The sequence below is a fragment of the Centropristis striata genome, chromosome 14, assembly GCF_030273125.1.
Source record: "Centropristis striata isolate RG_2023a ecotype Rhode Island chromosome 14, C.striata_1.0, whole genome shotgun sequence".
Taxonomy (NCBI): Eukaryota; Metazoa; Chordata; class Actinopteri; order Perciformes; family Serranidae; genus Centropristis; species Centropristis striata.
The window spans coordinates 15,389,373-15,403,804 of NC_081530.1; the positions used below are offsets into that span (position 1 = coordinate 15,389,373).

Below are 14,432 nucleotides of genomic sequence, written 5' to 3' on the forward strand. Positions count from 1 at the left end.
ATTAGGGGTGACTATGTTTTCTCTCTCTTATTATTATTTTACCTGCTTGTTTAACTAGTTTGTCCACTCTCTTATTACACAGAATGCTCACATGAGCAGAAACCCAAATGAAAGTGCTTTATTTTATCATGATGATGATTGTATTGCCATTATTTCAGATACTAAGTCTGATTATGAAACAGGGTAAAGTCTGATTATTAAGATAATTAAACCTGTAGTATCTGGCACCGGATCTTTCAACCCACCTGCAAAAACACAGTAGATAGTATGTTTTTATTTTTATTTACCTACCTTATAACTATAAAACTCACTTGCAAATCTGTGCTTTTATTTCTTGCCTTAATATGAAGTAATTCCAAGTTTCTGGAAACCTCACAGGGATTATAGGCCATATCACAATTGGACGAATCAATGCTATATGTCCTGTCAAGTCAAAATTGTATTAATTTGTTCTCTCCCTTTTACCAGCAGGCCTTTAGCACTGTCCTCTTTCTTCTCTTCTTTTTTTTGGGTGATCATATCACTTCTCAGATTCATTGAGGAAGACCTGTTTTCTGCATAAACACATGGGAGTTTTCCTATCTCAACATGTGGGTCACACACATACAAACAAACAAACACACTGCTCCCATAGTATCTAATCTTCCTAAAAAATAGCAAAATCTTTAACATTAATTGCATAGTTGGGCACTGACAATAAGCATTTTACTGCACAATAAACTTTAAACTTTTCTTTTTCTTACTTAAAGAACATGGAGTAAAAGTGTAAAAGCCAGATTTTTTTTTTAAAGCTACCAATTTCTTTCTTTCTTTTTTTTTTTTACATAAAGTCTAAAATTTTACTGGGAAAAAAACAAAATTAACTTAATTTAACATTCAGCAATAAAATGTTATTTTACATAGAAATTATTGTAATTTAACATTCAAGACCATTTAGCAATTAAATGATACTGTGAAAAAAAATCTAGAATGAGAAAAACTAATAACAGAAACCCTGTAAAATAATGCAATACATTTATGGAAAATAACTTTTTATATGTATACAGTGTATGCTACTTTTACTTAAGTAAAGGACATGAACTTCTTTCATCAGTGTTACCTTCTTAGTACAGGCCACAGTGCAGTTGCTCATTGGAGCATCATATTTGAAACCAATGTCATATAATTAACATATAACCATGCCTTTTGGAGAACAGTGACATTACACATAAAAATAACAATTTGAGCATTTTGAAAATAGTTGTATTTCTTATTCAGTATCTTAAAATATAAATACATATGCACACACACACACACACACACACACACACACACACACTCCCAAATATATGGCAAATTGAATAGAAACAAAGGTGCAGGAGCAGTAGTAAATAATATAGAAATATTAAACAAACTTAAGTAGTTGCCAAAGGCAAAAGACAAGCTAAAATTTCTCTAAATAATTCTTCTATTATGGTGGATATGCGTATGCATAGATTTATTATTATTTATAGTTTTATAGATTGAAAAGCATTTTAAATTCCTGTGTGGTATTTAAGATGGGGAAGTTGTGGAAAATGTAGATGTATGGATATGAAATCTACTTAAAGTGATTTAAAACTAGATTTTCTTAATTTAATTTTATAAAGTATATTTGGCTTCTCATTGAATTGCATGTATGGCTCATGCAACAATATATATATATATATATATATATATATATATATATATACATACATACATGCAATATTTATATTACATTTTTCACAATTAATTTGTTCAAATTCACATTTCTTTTCAATTTCGTTAACTTACATCTAGAAATAATTCACAACTATAAATTCCTGTCACACACTTCCTCCATCACATCCTGCAGTGCCAGGAAAATCTCGGCGCTCATTGGCTGGTTTCCATGTCAGTCCCGCCCAACAACAACACATTCCGCTCATTGGCTGGTTTCCATGTCAGTCCCTCCTCCCGCCCGCCCAACAACAACACACTCCGCTCAGGGCTGGAAGTTGCTCTTGAAGGGCAAACTACAACTTGCAGAGATGGAAGGAAGCTGCTCGAGAAAAACAATGATGGGCAGCTCATAAGCAGCATCTTTTAATATGTTGCTTTAGCGACGAGGTTCCTAAGCGACGCCGAGCTTTAGCCCTGTTAGCTGACAGTGGTCAAACTGGAGCAGCCTGGAGAAAGAAAGGACAGTTTGTCCCCGATACACTGACAGGCAGTTTGGGGTGTTTAGAGGACAGGAATCATGAAGTTCGCTCAGTTTTTGCTGAAAAATGGCTCCTTCACTGGGATACCGAAGCAAGTGGAGAGGTTTGCTAAGTTTTCCCCCTCCCCCTTGTCTATGAAGCAGTTCATTGACTTTGGTGAGTGTTTCGTCTCGTGTTGATTAGTCGCACAGTGCATGTTAACTAATCATTTCCCACACTCACATGGCTGTTGCATAACTTATGTTATTTGACATCTGGTGATGGACAGACAAATGCTGTTAATACTCGTAGTGCAGACAGATGTTAATGCTGCTGCTGGCGTTTCTTAAGTTATTTTATTTTGTCTCTTACTGCTCGTGATTCCAAGTTGTGACTTTGAACTACTGATATTGTGGACACAGTTGAATCCTGCAATGACCAACAGAAGACACACATCTGTTTTCTGCACTGACAAAACAATGCAACCTCTCGTGAGTTGCTGCTACCCCAGGGGGGGGGGGAACAAAACTTAAATATGGAGACAGATGTTTCCATCATGGTTTCCCATTTGTTTTTTCCAAGGCCAATCAAAAGCAAGACAAAATTAAGTTAAAATTTAATTCAATTAATAAAAGATGCAAAAACATAGTATAGAGAAGACAAATGAAAAACAATAAAATATATCTGTAATTAAAAAACATAATAAATAATCCTGCACAGATTTCCTCTAAATAGAATGATTAAGAGGATTTTGACAGGGTGGGGTCAAAGTTGGATGCTTGCTCAGTGATTTTCTCTGTCTCTGTCCCCTCATGTGACTGCAGGCTCGGCCAATGCATGTGAGAAGACCTCGTTTGTGTTCCTGCGGCAGGAGCTTCCTGTCAGACTGGCCAACATCATGAAGGAAATCGACTTCCTCCCTGACAAGCTCCTCAGCACTCCATCCCTAAAGCTCCTCATCAGCTGGTACGATCTCTAGACTCCATTACAGTCTATAATCTGTTGTACCAAAAGCATTGCTACCAAACTTGGAATAATAAAGTCTTCTTGCACCTCTGCAGGAGAGGAGAAAGGAACATTATTTTGCAGAGAAACTGTAGCATGAGAGTCCTATTACATGACTATTGTTATTTATGTTCAGGCTTCGCAGGTTATTCCAGGTCATGCAGGGATTGGTTCTTGTCTCAGCAGGGGGTAGTTATGAAAGACTACTGTCTGGGTTATTTAGGAGCTCTCCTTATTATCTCTCAGAGCCCCCTTCCTTTGTATATCAGCCCCCGGATTTTTAGCTTCATCTAGTCACAGGCTTACATCATTGATCTGATGAAAAAATTGCTGTGTATGTTCTCAGAGGTTATGTAAGGTTCTGTTTAAACATGCATCAAATCCTCCCTCACCCTGCAGCTGTCTGTGCACTCGCTGGCTGGTTGGCATTGATCATGGAGCCTGATTGATTTTACCCTCTTTTTTTATGTGCCAATTTTGAATTTTGAAGACATGCTCGCTCCTTGTTGCATGGCAGTTAGTTTGTGATTACAGCCCACACACAGGTAGGATTATACCGGCATGAGTGAATCTGTGTGTACACACCCATTTCAAGGTACACTGTGTACATGTTGCAAGGTTGTCAACACTGAGTGTGCAACCAAGTACAGGCGTGTATGTGAAGATTGTCGCAATATCATTTTAAACTACTAAATAATACTTGATACCTCTTTTGATACCATGGTAAAAAAAAAGAAAAAGAAGGATGTTTTTTCACTTTTCATTTTTTAAATAAAAAATCTGCATGGTGCTAGTACACCACCAGTTCCTAGGACATATTAACAAGTTTTCATTTTGCCCCCACTGTTTATTAGTTTGAAATCTGATTGTAGATCTTTTTGTTTTATAGCTTTGGTCCTTACGATTTAAGCCCGACTACTGCTGGATTTCGGAGGCCGATAACAATATTAGGGAGTAAAAAAATAATGATCTTGGTGTATCGGCTGATATATCTCTGATAGGCTTATGTTGGCGGATGACAACATCTACTATGGCATGTATGAAATGTAGATCATATTGTATTAAAAACATTGTATCCAAAAAGTATGGAAGTATTGATACTTGTGACCCCAACCTTAGAGTATAGGTAGGATTATTATACAACCAATCTTCCAAAAAAGGTGGGACCTAGTGTGAAAGGTAAATAAAAATATAATGCGTCAAATTCAGGATCAGAGTACATTACAATAAACAAAAGTTTGTCAGTGTGAACATAAAATGTATCGTCTTTCTACAGTTCTCAGTGGAATACATGTCAAAATAAAGTGGCGAATTACTGCATTCTGTTTTATTTACGTTTTAGACCATGTCCCAGCGGTTTGGAATCGGGGGTTGTTTTTGTTGTAGGTTTTCAGCTGCAATCACATTCACTTGGGAGTTTTTTCACCACAGCTGCTACTTCTTGATAGCATCATGTTAAAACACAGCACTCTGCTGCAGACTTTACCCCGGCATGTTGATTGTTGATTATTGCTCAAGTCACGTTAAGACATGTTTACAATAAGATAATTACCACACCCACCAATCTTCTCATGGGAGCCGCAGCAGTGTCTATACATATACCTCCTGCACTGAGGCTTCCTCTCCTCACTTCTGCAGAGCTCTTTAGATTGCCAGCAAAAGAGTTGATCGGTCACATGTTAATGGTGTTGAAAAGTGGAGAAAGGTCGAGCCTTGAATTTTCCTGGCAAGCTTGTGAAAAACACAAGTCACAAAAAATCTATTTCAAGGTGTCCATCTGTTCACATGAGGGGATAAAATCCCAAATTTAAGAGCTGAAGGTCAGATGAGGGACAAAGCATGCACGTAGAGCTCATAGCCGGCTTCTCTGTTGTTCACCTTTCACCCAGTTTCTCTACTGTGTGAGAGAGTGTGACTCAATGAGCTCAGCACTCCAGCCTTCTTCATCCACAGGCCTGCAGATAGTCTGTGATAAAACAGGCAACTGTTATCTAAAGAGAGGACACTGTTATTCTAATTATGTGAAAAGGCTTGACGTCTAATTACACACTTGTTAAAGTTGAATAACAGAAGTTGCTGATTAGATTTTAATGCTTTCACAGAAATATAATCACCACATGGATGTTTGGAGCTTTATTTTGTCATTGTCATATACCGTAAATTAACTAGAGTTGGTTGTGTTTTTGTATTTTCTTTTAAATCCATCCTTTTGTGTTTCACCAGGTATTCACAGAGTTTGTTGGAGATTGTAGATTTTTTAGAAAAGGATCCAGATGATAAGGATGTACTGTCAAAGTAAGTCGTTTTCAGACACTTTCCGATACAAACGTGTATGTTTTGCTTGTGTGAACCTTTAGAATGTCCCTGGCTGTGTCCAAAATCATTCACCAATTAACTGCTCCCTACTCTCTGTCTATGGTGTTCTATATAAAGAAGCTCATCCGCAAAATGTAAAAACACTTTCGGACACTATTCAGGTCACTTTCTCTGCGCTTTCATAGCTTTTGCACAAATACAAAAGTGTTTGTCTATGTCAGCTGTGGGATCATCCATAATAATACATACATTAAGAAATTAAAATAAATTGACATTTGATATTCCTTTAGTACTTACCACATGTGACATTTCAAAGTAATTTTGCCACTTTGAGAAATCTGTAGCCCATCTAGTTACATAGAGAAAAGGGATAGCTAACATGAGCTAGCTATATCTCTAGCCAGGATTTGTGCCGTTATGGCTAAATGCATACATATAAAATTCCTTATTCTCTCTCAGTAAATGGTTAATGACAACTGGTTATACACTTCATTTTTTAAGAGGAATGGCAGAAAGTTGCTACTTCTTATTACCTAGTTCTTATGCCAGTTTGATGAATCTAGTCCTTTATCCTGCATAATATACCATCAAGTGAAAAAAGGAACAATAGTTGATTAACTCATGACAAGGTGGATTCAATCAGTCGGTCTTTAGATGTTAATCATGTGTCTCAGCCCTCTGCTTTGACAGCCTTACAACTTTAAACACAGAATATCACACAAACCTTACCAACATCAATACAGTGATAACTCAATCAAAGTGTTTCCATTTCCCACACTTCCCACAAGATCATTATATAAAAAAATAAAAAAGTGCTTGTCAAAATACAAAATGGTGAACTCACTATTTAGTGAGTGATTTCAGACACAGCCCCTCTCTGGTTCTTTTGTTCCCAGTCCCAGTTTGTTAATCCTTCAGTAACTGCCAACTCCATCCCAATAATCCAATTATTGTGTAATCATTTGATAACTGCCTGTTTCCAACCTCAATGCAAAGTTAGGATCAGTCCAATGTCTTAGATTCTATTTTATACAGCCTATGGTTAGATTGTGTAGACTCATTTTTATTTACCTTACTGTGCAGCTCCTGAAGGCTGCTGTCAGACTCGCAGGTTGAAGAATAACTACAGCCCCTCTGAGTAAATGCTCCACTGCTTTGGCAGAGTCCAACATGTTTCACCACAAAGAGGAACTGTCATGTGGCCACATAACAGCAATATTCATCTTGTTTATTCAGCATACATTTAATAACATATGTTCAAATAAGCACTGCTGCAGCCAGTATTGAACATTGCAAACAGTAGGTTTACACTTTTTTTGTTGGAAGGCGGTCTTTTTGTATTTTTTTAGCACAGCAATGTTTTTAGTAGACATGTGTGGCCAATGCCATGCACACTGATGTGTAGATATCTCAATAAGTACAGTCAGTGTTGAAGGTAGTATATTACTTTTAGCAGTACTGAAGTAATATACAGTGTTTCTAATGAATATGTAACAATATCACATCTAATGTATCATGTAACGCCTTACAACCCAAAATTAAGTGTTTATTGTTTTCATTTTTTCAGCAGTGCACAACCAGAAAAAAACACTACTGTTCAAATAAGTGGGTAAATTTAATATAAATTGGTTACCACTGCATGTGAAAAAAAAATTAATGGTCCTGAAACCAGGCTCCATCAGTAGCTTGGATGAAGTCATAATATTCACTGTGTTATTGTCTTAGATCGTGCCATGATCCTTGATCTACGGTTACAGATTAAGAGTTGACAAGCTTATCCATACATAGGATTCATAACAAACATCCTCCAGTTGTTGTTCATAGTGAAAAAACCAATGTGAAACAAATAGACAGAAATAGAAATAGTTAAAAGCAAACAAGCGATGCTAGTTTATCATAAAAAAGTGATTAGAGTGGTGATATTTTGAGGAAAGTAATGCAAAGGTATTGTAACGCATTACTCTGTACATACAGTAATAATTCAAAGTAATTTTTGACCTTCACCTGAACTCATTGTGCCATCCACCTTCACATACTAACACAAATCCATCCTGTCTCCGGCCGCAGCTTCACACAGACCCTGGTCAACGTCCGTAACCGGCACAACAACGTGGTGCCCACCATGGCTCAGGGTGTGGTGGAGTACAAAGAGGCCTTCGGCGTGGACCCCGTCACCAACCAGAACGTCCAGTACTTCCTGGATCGCTTCTACATGAGCCGCATCTCCACACGCATGCTCATGAACCAGCACAGTCAGTATAGCACTCGGTGATTGACTGTGAGTTAATCAACACAGTTGCTCACACTTTAAGCTCACGTTGTTAAATTACAGTCAAAGTGTTGATAATGGTTAAAAGCTAGGATTTAAAAATGTAACGGCACATTTTGCACTTTTATTCCTCTGATTATCTCATTTTTAAGATTTAATACTGTACAAAAGTGCAACGTACATAGTCAACACCCAGGCTGCCTTTATAGCTTTACAGCAGTTTTATTGCACAGACTGATACAAGATTGCGTGTTTGCTGTCAGCAATAAGCTGTTGTTTACATTTCCAACAGCAAAGAACAAACTCAATTTGACCTGTGCTTATATTTAATTAAATATTCACAAATTTACAACATCTATAGACAGTGAACAGTGTCAATAGTGTATCCATTTTGAGTCACACCCACTTGTTGCATTGTGCCCTGCAGCATTAATCTTCAATGGCAGTGTGAATCCAGCCCATCCCAAACACATTGGCAGCATTGACCCCAGCTGTGACGTTGTGGAGGTGGTAAAAGGTAATGAATGATCCTCCTCAGTGCGAATACTGCTCTCTGTACACACACACACACACACACACACACACACACACACACACACACACACACACACACAGTACTCTCTCTTTGCACAATTTCATGACTGTTTGACCTTTTTATCATCTGATATTTTTAGAGTCAATATACATTGGGAAGTGAAAACATGATGTTATCGTGTTATCGTGATCTATGTGGCTGCAATACACCCCACCTTTGAATGTTGTGTAAACTGGTTCACTAGTATTGTTCTCCATTTTTTGCGGTGAAAAGCAATATTCTTTTCTTCCTGTTTCACTTTCTAGATGCCTATGAGACTTCAAAGATGCTGTGTGAGCAGTATTACCTGACCTCTCCTGATATGGAGATCACAGAAGTCAATTGTAAGTTTTACAAAATAACAATATTTCTTTCAATAGAAGATGTTTATTTTTTATTTTTTAATCTGTTTGACATTTTAAGTTTCTCTTGCCTATACTGTATCTTGCTTGTGTTACCTGAATATTTTTTCTACTATAGATGTCTGTATGAGAGGATAGTTGTTCTGGTGTCCTGAGCTGAACCTTCTCAGATTAATCTTGTTGGTTTAAGTTAAGCTAATTATGTCTGTGTCCTGTTAGCTGGTCCTGCCATGAGCTTGTGTCGGCATTAGACATTCCTCAGTTTGAACCATATCTACAGATCATGTGACAACTTAAAGAGAAATAGACCAGAAAAATGGTTTTCATTTATCTTGCTCATACATCTGTGATAGGGTTACATAAAAAATGTGAGTAACATCATTACATGCATAAAAAGACTAATATAATGTTTACAACAATTTTTTCTTCTCCTGTAACATTTTATTCGATGTGGCCTCATTTTTCACTACAATATAGAAGTAAATTGTAATGGACCCGCACTTATATAGCACTTTTCTAGTCGCTTTGCGACCACTCAAAGCGCTTTACACTACAGACTGCACTCATTCACCCGTTCACACACACATTCATACTGGTGGCAGAGGCTACCCTAAACAGTGCCACCTGCCACCATTGGGAATTCATTCTCACACCGATGAACGCAGCATCGGGAGCAATTTGGGGTTCAGTATCTTGCTCAAGGATACTTCGACATGTAGGCTGCCATGGTCAGGGATCGAACCACCAACCGATCGGTGGGCAACCCGCTCTACCAACTGAGCCACAGTCGCCCCACAGAAGTCCAGTACCTCTATGGAAACAGCACAATCATGGCTAGAAGTAGGGAGAAATAATTTTCGTTTCCACAAGTGTTACCAATATTGAAAAAAATGGTGCTCCACATGCTAGACATATTGAACCATTCACATATTTACAATCTCTCTTGTCCTCCTATCTCTGCTCTGTGCAAACAGCCGGCAGTTCAGTCAAGGTTTCACTGTTTGTCAGGTGACTGTTGTTCTCAGCCAAGTCACTCATTGCTTCCCATTTGCGTTTTTACAGTTTCTGCTTAGGGCAAACTGTTTATTTCTGGGTGAAATTTTAAATAACACTCATAGAATAAAGTGATTTTTAATGAAATATCCTTAATTTAACCCCATATTTGCTTTTTCCCCCCTGCATTTGTCACACATGATACAAGTAAGGATCACTAGAAATGGATTATCCAACAGAAATTTACTCTGTTTCTGGATATAATAAATTGTGTAATTGTGGTGATTTCAAACCTGTCGGTGAACTTAGGGGTTCAGAAGGTTAATAGAATATGTAGTTTAGTCAAATCCTTATACCTGATTCCTGTTGCCGTATTTTAGTCAGAACATGTACATAACTGTACCTACTTGGGCCGGATATTTTTGGCAGATTAGGTCTAACTAGTATAAATCAAAATGATGAAAGAAGTTGTCGTGGCTCTAATCTTTTTGTCAATGATGTTGAAAAAGTTTGTCTCGTCTCAGGTCAGAGACAGAGTTAATATGTACTTTTGTAAAGCAGGTAGTTCTCCCAGAGGTCTGCATTCACTCACTGGTGTACGTTTCAGTCAGGATGTCAGGGTTGTACATTCGTCATGGTGTCAACAAGTGTGTTTTTTCATGTGATAAATATTGTGTTTTTTTCACAGCCAAAAACCCTGACCAGCCACTCCACATTGTCTATGTGCCATCCCATCTCTACCATATGCTGTTTGAGCTTTTCAAGGTGCAGTATTCAGCAAGCCTGAAAACCAGACATATTATTCAGCACCATGTGCCTGCTTGCTCATTGTATAATCAACCTTGTATGTTTTCTGTCAGAATGCCATGAGAGCTACAGTAGAGACCCATGAGACGAGCCTGACGCTGCCCCCGATCAAAGTACGAGTGTCACTGGGAACAGAGGACCTCACTATCAAGGTAAATGAGGACAACATGACTTTGCAAGAGTTCACAGTGACTGCAACTTGTACTAAAGGCAGTATTATGCAGAGGTTAAGTGTTAAGATTATACTAACAAACAAGTGAAGTTTCCTCAATCACTGCCACCAGCTGTACTGCATGCATGTGCATGTGGACCTTGTTAGGGTATCAATAAAACCAACCCTGCTGACTTGATATACAAAGCATGACACTGTTTAGACTTCAAATGGAAAATGCTGAACAGTTGAGGAGTTCACTGCTGCCAGAACAGTGCGAGGACCCCTGTTAACCTAACATACCTCCCTTTTATTTTTAGATGTCAGACAGAGGAGGAGGAGTGCCTCTGAGGAAGATTGATCGTCTGTTCAGCTACATGTACTCCACGGCTCCCAGTCCGGTCCACACAGACAACTCTCGCAATGCTCCACTGGTGAGACTAAACCTGTCTTCAGTGTTAATGAGTGTCTTAGTAAGTACAAGGTATGCTATAAGCCCAAAAGCTTACATTTATGTTTTAAACATGAGTTTTAAATCTGGATTAAAAGGAAACTAGATGGTAAATCAGCCTGTTCTAATCAGAGACTCACACAACTGAGCATGGTTGCCAATTAGCTAATTACAGAGAGGAATGCAGTCAGTAACATAGCATTGGATTAAACTGTAACCTTGAGCTGAACGGAAGACCTGTTCATAATGCAAATCCCCCACAGCATCCACTTTATGTTTTTGATGCTGTAATATTACAGTAGCTGCTCCAGATAGCCTAATCTGTATTAAAACCTGCTCTTTTTCCCTTCAGGCTGGTTTTGGCTATGGCCTGCCCATCTCACGTCTCTATGCCAAGTATTTCCAGGGAGACCTGCAGCTCTACTCCATGGAGGGCTACGGCACCTCAGCTGTCATATACTTGAAGGTGAGAACTGCATTACCTCCACAAACACAGCAAAAATAACCTTGAAAACCAAGTTTGTGTGGAGTTCACATAAATGTACTGTCAACTGAACATATAGGCTTGACTGAGTAGTGGCAGATGTAGTGTAACTATGCAATATAGACAACGCAGAACTAATGTGTGACATCTTGTTGTAACTCACCACATGCTCCAGGTCAGAAGACCTTTGGCTGACACTACTTAAAGGAGCTGTGTGCAGGATTTAGGTGTAGCTCTTGGATGAAATAGGGCTGTTGCAGTGAAGGAATTTCTCCTGCAGGAACTTAAGGGGGCTCAACAGTGTGATACGTGGTATTAGCTTTTATCTACATATGGTTTAATAATTCACTTGAAACAAAGATTTTTTGTGGTTTTGTTAGCTTTGAATGAGTCCTTCATATTTACATAAGGGAGCTGGCCTTCTTTACAGAGGCTCAACAGCACGATACATGGTATTAGCTTATATCAAAATATGGTTTAATACATAATGTATAACCAAATTTTAGCAAGTGTGAGTTCTACCCGGAAACTTTTAGCTGTCTGACGTTAGCAACAAGTGCTAAGTTAGCGCAAGAAGTACATTTTTTTGTGGTTTTGTTAGCATAGAATGATATTCTATATCCTATATTTACATAGGGAGCTGGTCCTCTTAAGGGAGCACCACCATGTTTCTACTGTAGCCCCGAATAGCCAAACCAAACACTGGCTCTGGAGAGGGACTTTACCGTTTCAACATTACCTGAAGGCCAGTGTAGGTGCTCTTTATGCTTGGAAAGGGAGGTGTGTTGAGTTAGTCTGCAACCTGCCACAAACTGCTGCTAAATCCTACACACTGTGCCTTTAAGCACTGTACAGAGTTTTAGCACAGAGGAAACTTTCTCGAAAAGCCCCAACAGAAACAACCTGGATCTCACTCTCATTCATGTTTCTTTATGATAAAGAGTAATAAGTTATCTTCTGCTTTCTATCACAGGCCTTGTCTTCTGAGTCAGTGGAGAGACTTCCTGTTTTCAACAAGTCCGCCTTACGGCATTACCAGACGAGCATAGAGGCAGACGACTGGTGCATGCCCAGCAAGGATCCAAAGAAACTGGGCAATTCCCAGAGGACTCTGAGATAGTGGACCGAGGGAGGAAGTGAAGGACACTCTAAAGTAGTTTGAATAAAAAAAATAATAGAGTTAAGAAGGGTCCATGCTGGAGGAAATGGATTAACTTGTACTGTAAGTGGGAGAAGGCACCAACCGCTTCATCATGCTGCTGGACCTGGACTTGTGTAGTTTGTGGAATGAGGATTCCTTTTTTCCTATCGCACCGAAGAGATGAGCTTTTACTACCAGCCTCCAGGCTATTTAATTTAATTTTACTACACAATGATTACAGGCTGCTAATGGCAATGGAACAAGTCTAGTATTAATCTCCTCATTTATTACACTCACTTTTTGAGTTTTAATAACATGGTTACACTTTGAAACAAGCATGCTGTTTGTGTTTATATCAGTTTTTTTGTTTGAAAATGTATCATTTCACAATCTAAAGACTGGCTAGTAGTCTTTGGTGATTGGAATTAATGGGTAAAAAGCTGAAAAACCCAACCGAAGCCAGCTGCAGTAGAGTCACTTTGCTTTAACAGAATGGAAACATGTTCAATGACTCCAGCAAAACAAAGGGTGCAAAGTCAGTTCCTCCACTTTTGATTTAGTTGGCATTTCAGTCCTTTATAACTTGCAGCATTGCGTCACAAACAACTTCTGCATTTCATGTAGTTCCGTTTTCATACAACTCCAGCATTTCAGAGACGCTGGAGGAATTTGCACAGGTTATGCATAGTGTTAAATGAAATTATTTTTGCTGTAATGACATCAGTGTAAAATAAATTGCTCCATTTTTAGCCTTTTAGCTTCTTTAATATGAGATGTAAACTAAATGTGATACTTTTAATAGAGAATTCTGCATGCCAGCAAGCTACCTATCTGTTCCCTTTAACCTCCATACATGAGATCGTTTTAAGTTGGGTTATTGTTAACACGCTTGATGGATGTTGAGTTCAATATTGTAAAGTGACAATGTGCCTTTATGGAGAAGTGTAATTGTTCACATAGTATTGCACCATATTTGCATTTAATGTGTATGTTTAAACTGTGACTTATTGTATTTTAATTGTAAAACTGCCAAGTTAACCTTCACATTAATAATTTTTCCCTTGTTGAAATTAGTGTGGAGATAACTGCAATAGGAACTAAAATACACACTTTTTAAACCTTTTCCAAAAAAGTTTCCATTGTGTTTTTCATTTGATATTATCACTATGTGTTTTGTAATGATGCATGTGTTGTAGTACTTTGTGTGTGTACGTCTATGTATAATGTTAAATGTTGAACTGCAGAAAACTGTGCTTGAGCTTTTGTGACGATAGACACACTGAGTTAAAGGTAGTACATGGAATTATCAGAAAATCCTTGTTATTAATGACATCTGTTGCTCGCACACATCCTAACAGTCAGTAGCCATATCGGCCAAAACAGTGACACAAGTCTTAACATGATAAACTGGCATCATGTAGATGCAAATTACTATATCAGCTAACCTTACGAGGCAACCAATGTCAGATCTATGGTGTAGCTAAGTTATAGCTAGCGGGCTAACCTTGGCTTAGCTTAGCTTACATTTTGATAGTTCATTTGTGCACTATACACCCCAGTGGTGAAAAGTAACTAAGTACATTTACTCAAGTACTGTACTTAAGTATAGTTTTGATGAAGTTGTACTTAACGTGAGTATTCCCCTTTATGTAACTTAATACTTCTACTTCACTACATTTTGAGGTGAATATTGTACTTT

General features: G+C 38.1%; 1 protein-coding gene across 2 annotated transcripts; it reads left to right on the forward strand.

Moving 5' to 3' along the window:
* The first annotated feature begins 1,974 nt into the window (after positions 1–1,974).
* Positions 1,975–13,868, forward strand: pdk4 (pyruvate dehydrogenase kinase, isozyme 4). 2 transcript variants are annotated; one of them, XM_059349758.1, is made up of 11 exons: positions 1,975–2,357; positions 3,005–3,146; positions 5,409–5,480; positions 7,569–7,753; positions 8,198–8,287; positions 8,611–8,688; positions 10,388–10,464; positions 10,560–10,658; positions 10,978–11,091; positions 11,461–11,574; positions 12,566–13,868. In XM_059349758.1, exons 1-11 carry the CDS (start codon positions 2,240–2,242, stop codon positions 12,710–12,712), a joined length of 1,236 nt encoding a protein of 411 aa, XP_059205741.1. In that variant the 5' UTR covers positions 1,975–2,239; the 3' UTR covers positions 12,713–13,868. The 2 variants fall into 2 exon arrangements, 1 of the variants encoding a protein (XP_059205741.1); XR_009395597.1 differs by lacking the exons at positions 10,388–10,464; positions 10,560–10,658; positions 10,978–11,091; positions 11,461–11,574; positions 12,566–13,868 and having other exon boundaries at positions 7,569–7,779; positions 8,611–8,657.
* Positions 13,869–14,432: the final 564 nt, after the last annotated feature.

Bases quoted from the DNA above. Each gene is read 5' to 3' on its own strand.
- pdk4 (XM_059349758.1), top strand. From the start codon at position 2,240: ATGAAGTTCGCTCAGTTTTTGCTGAAAAATGGCTCCTTCACTGGGATA. The intron at 3,147-5,408 runs GTACGATCTCTA...GTGTTTCACCAG, and splicing joins CTAAAGCTCCTCATCAGCTG to GTATTCACAGAGTTTGTTGG. The intron at 8,288-8,610 runs GTAATGAATGAT...TTCACTTTCTAG, and splicing joins CGTTGTGGAGGTGGTAAAAG to ATGCCTATGAGACTTCAAAG.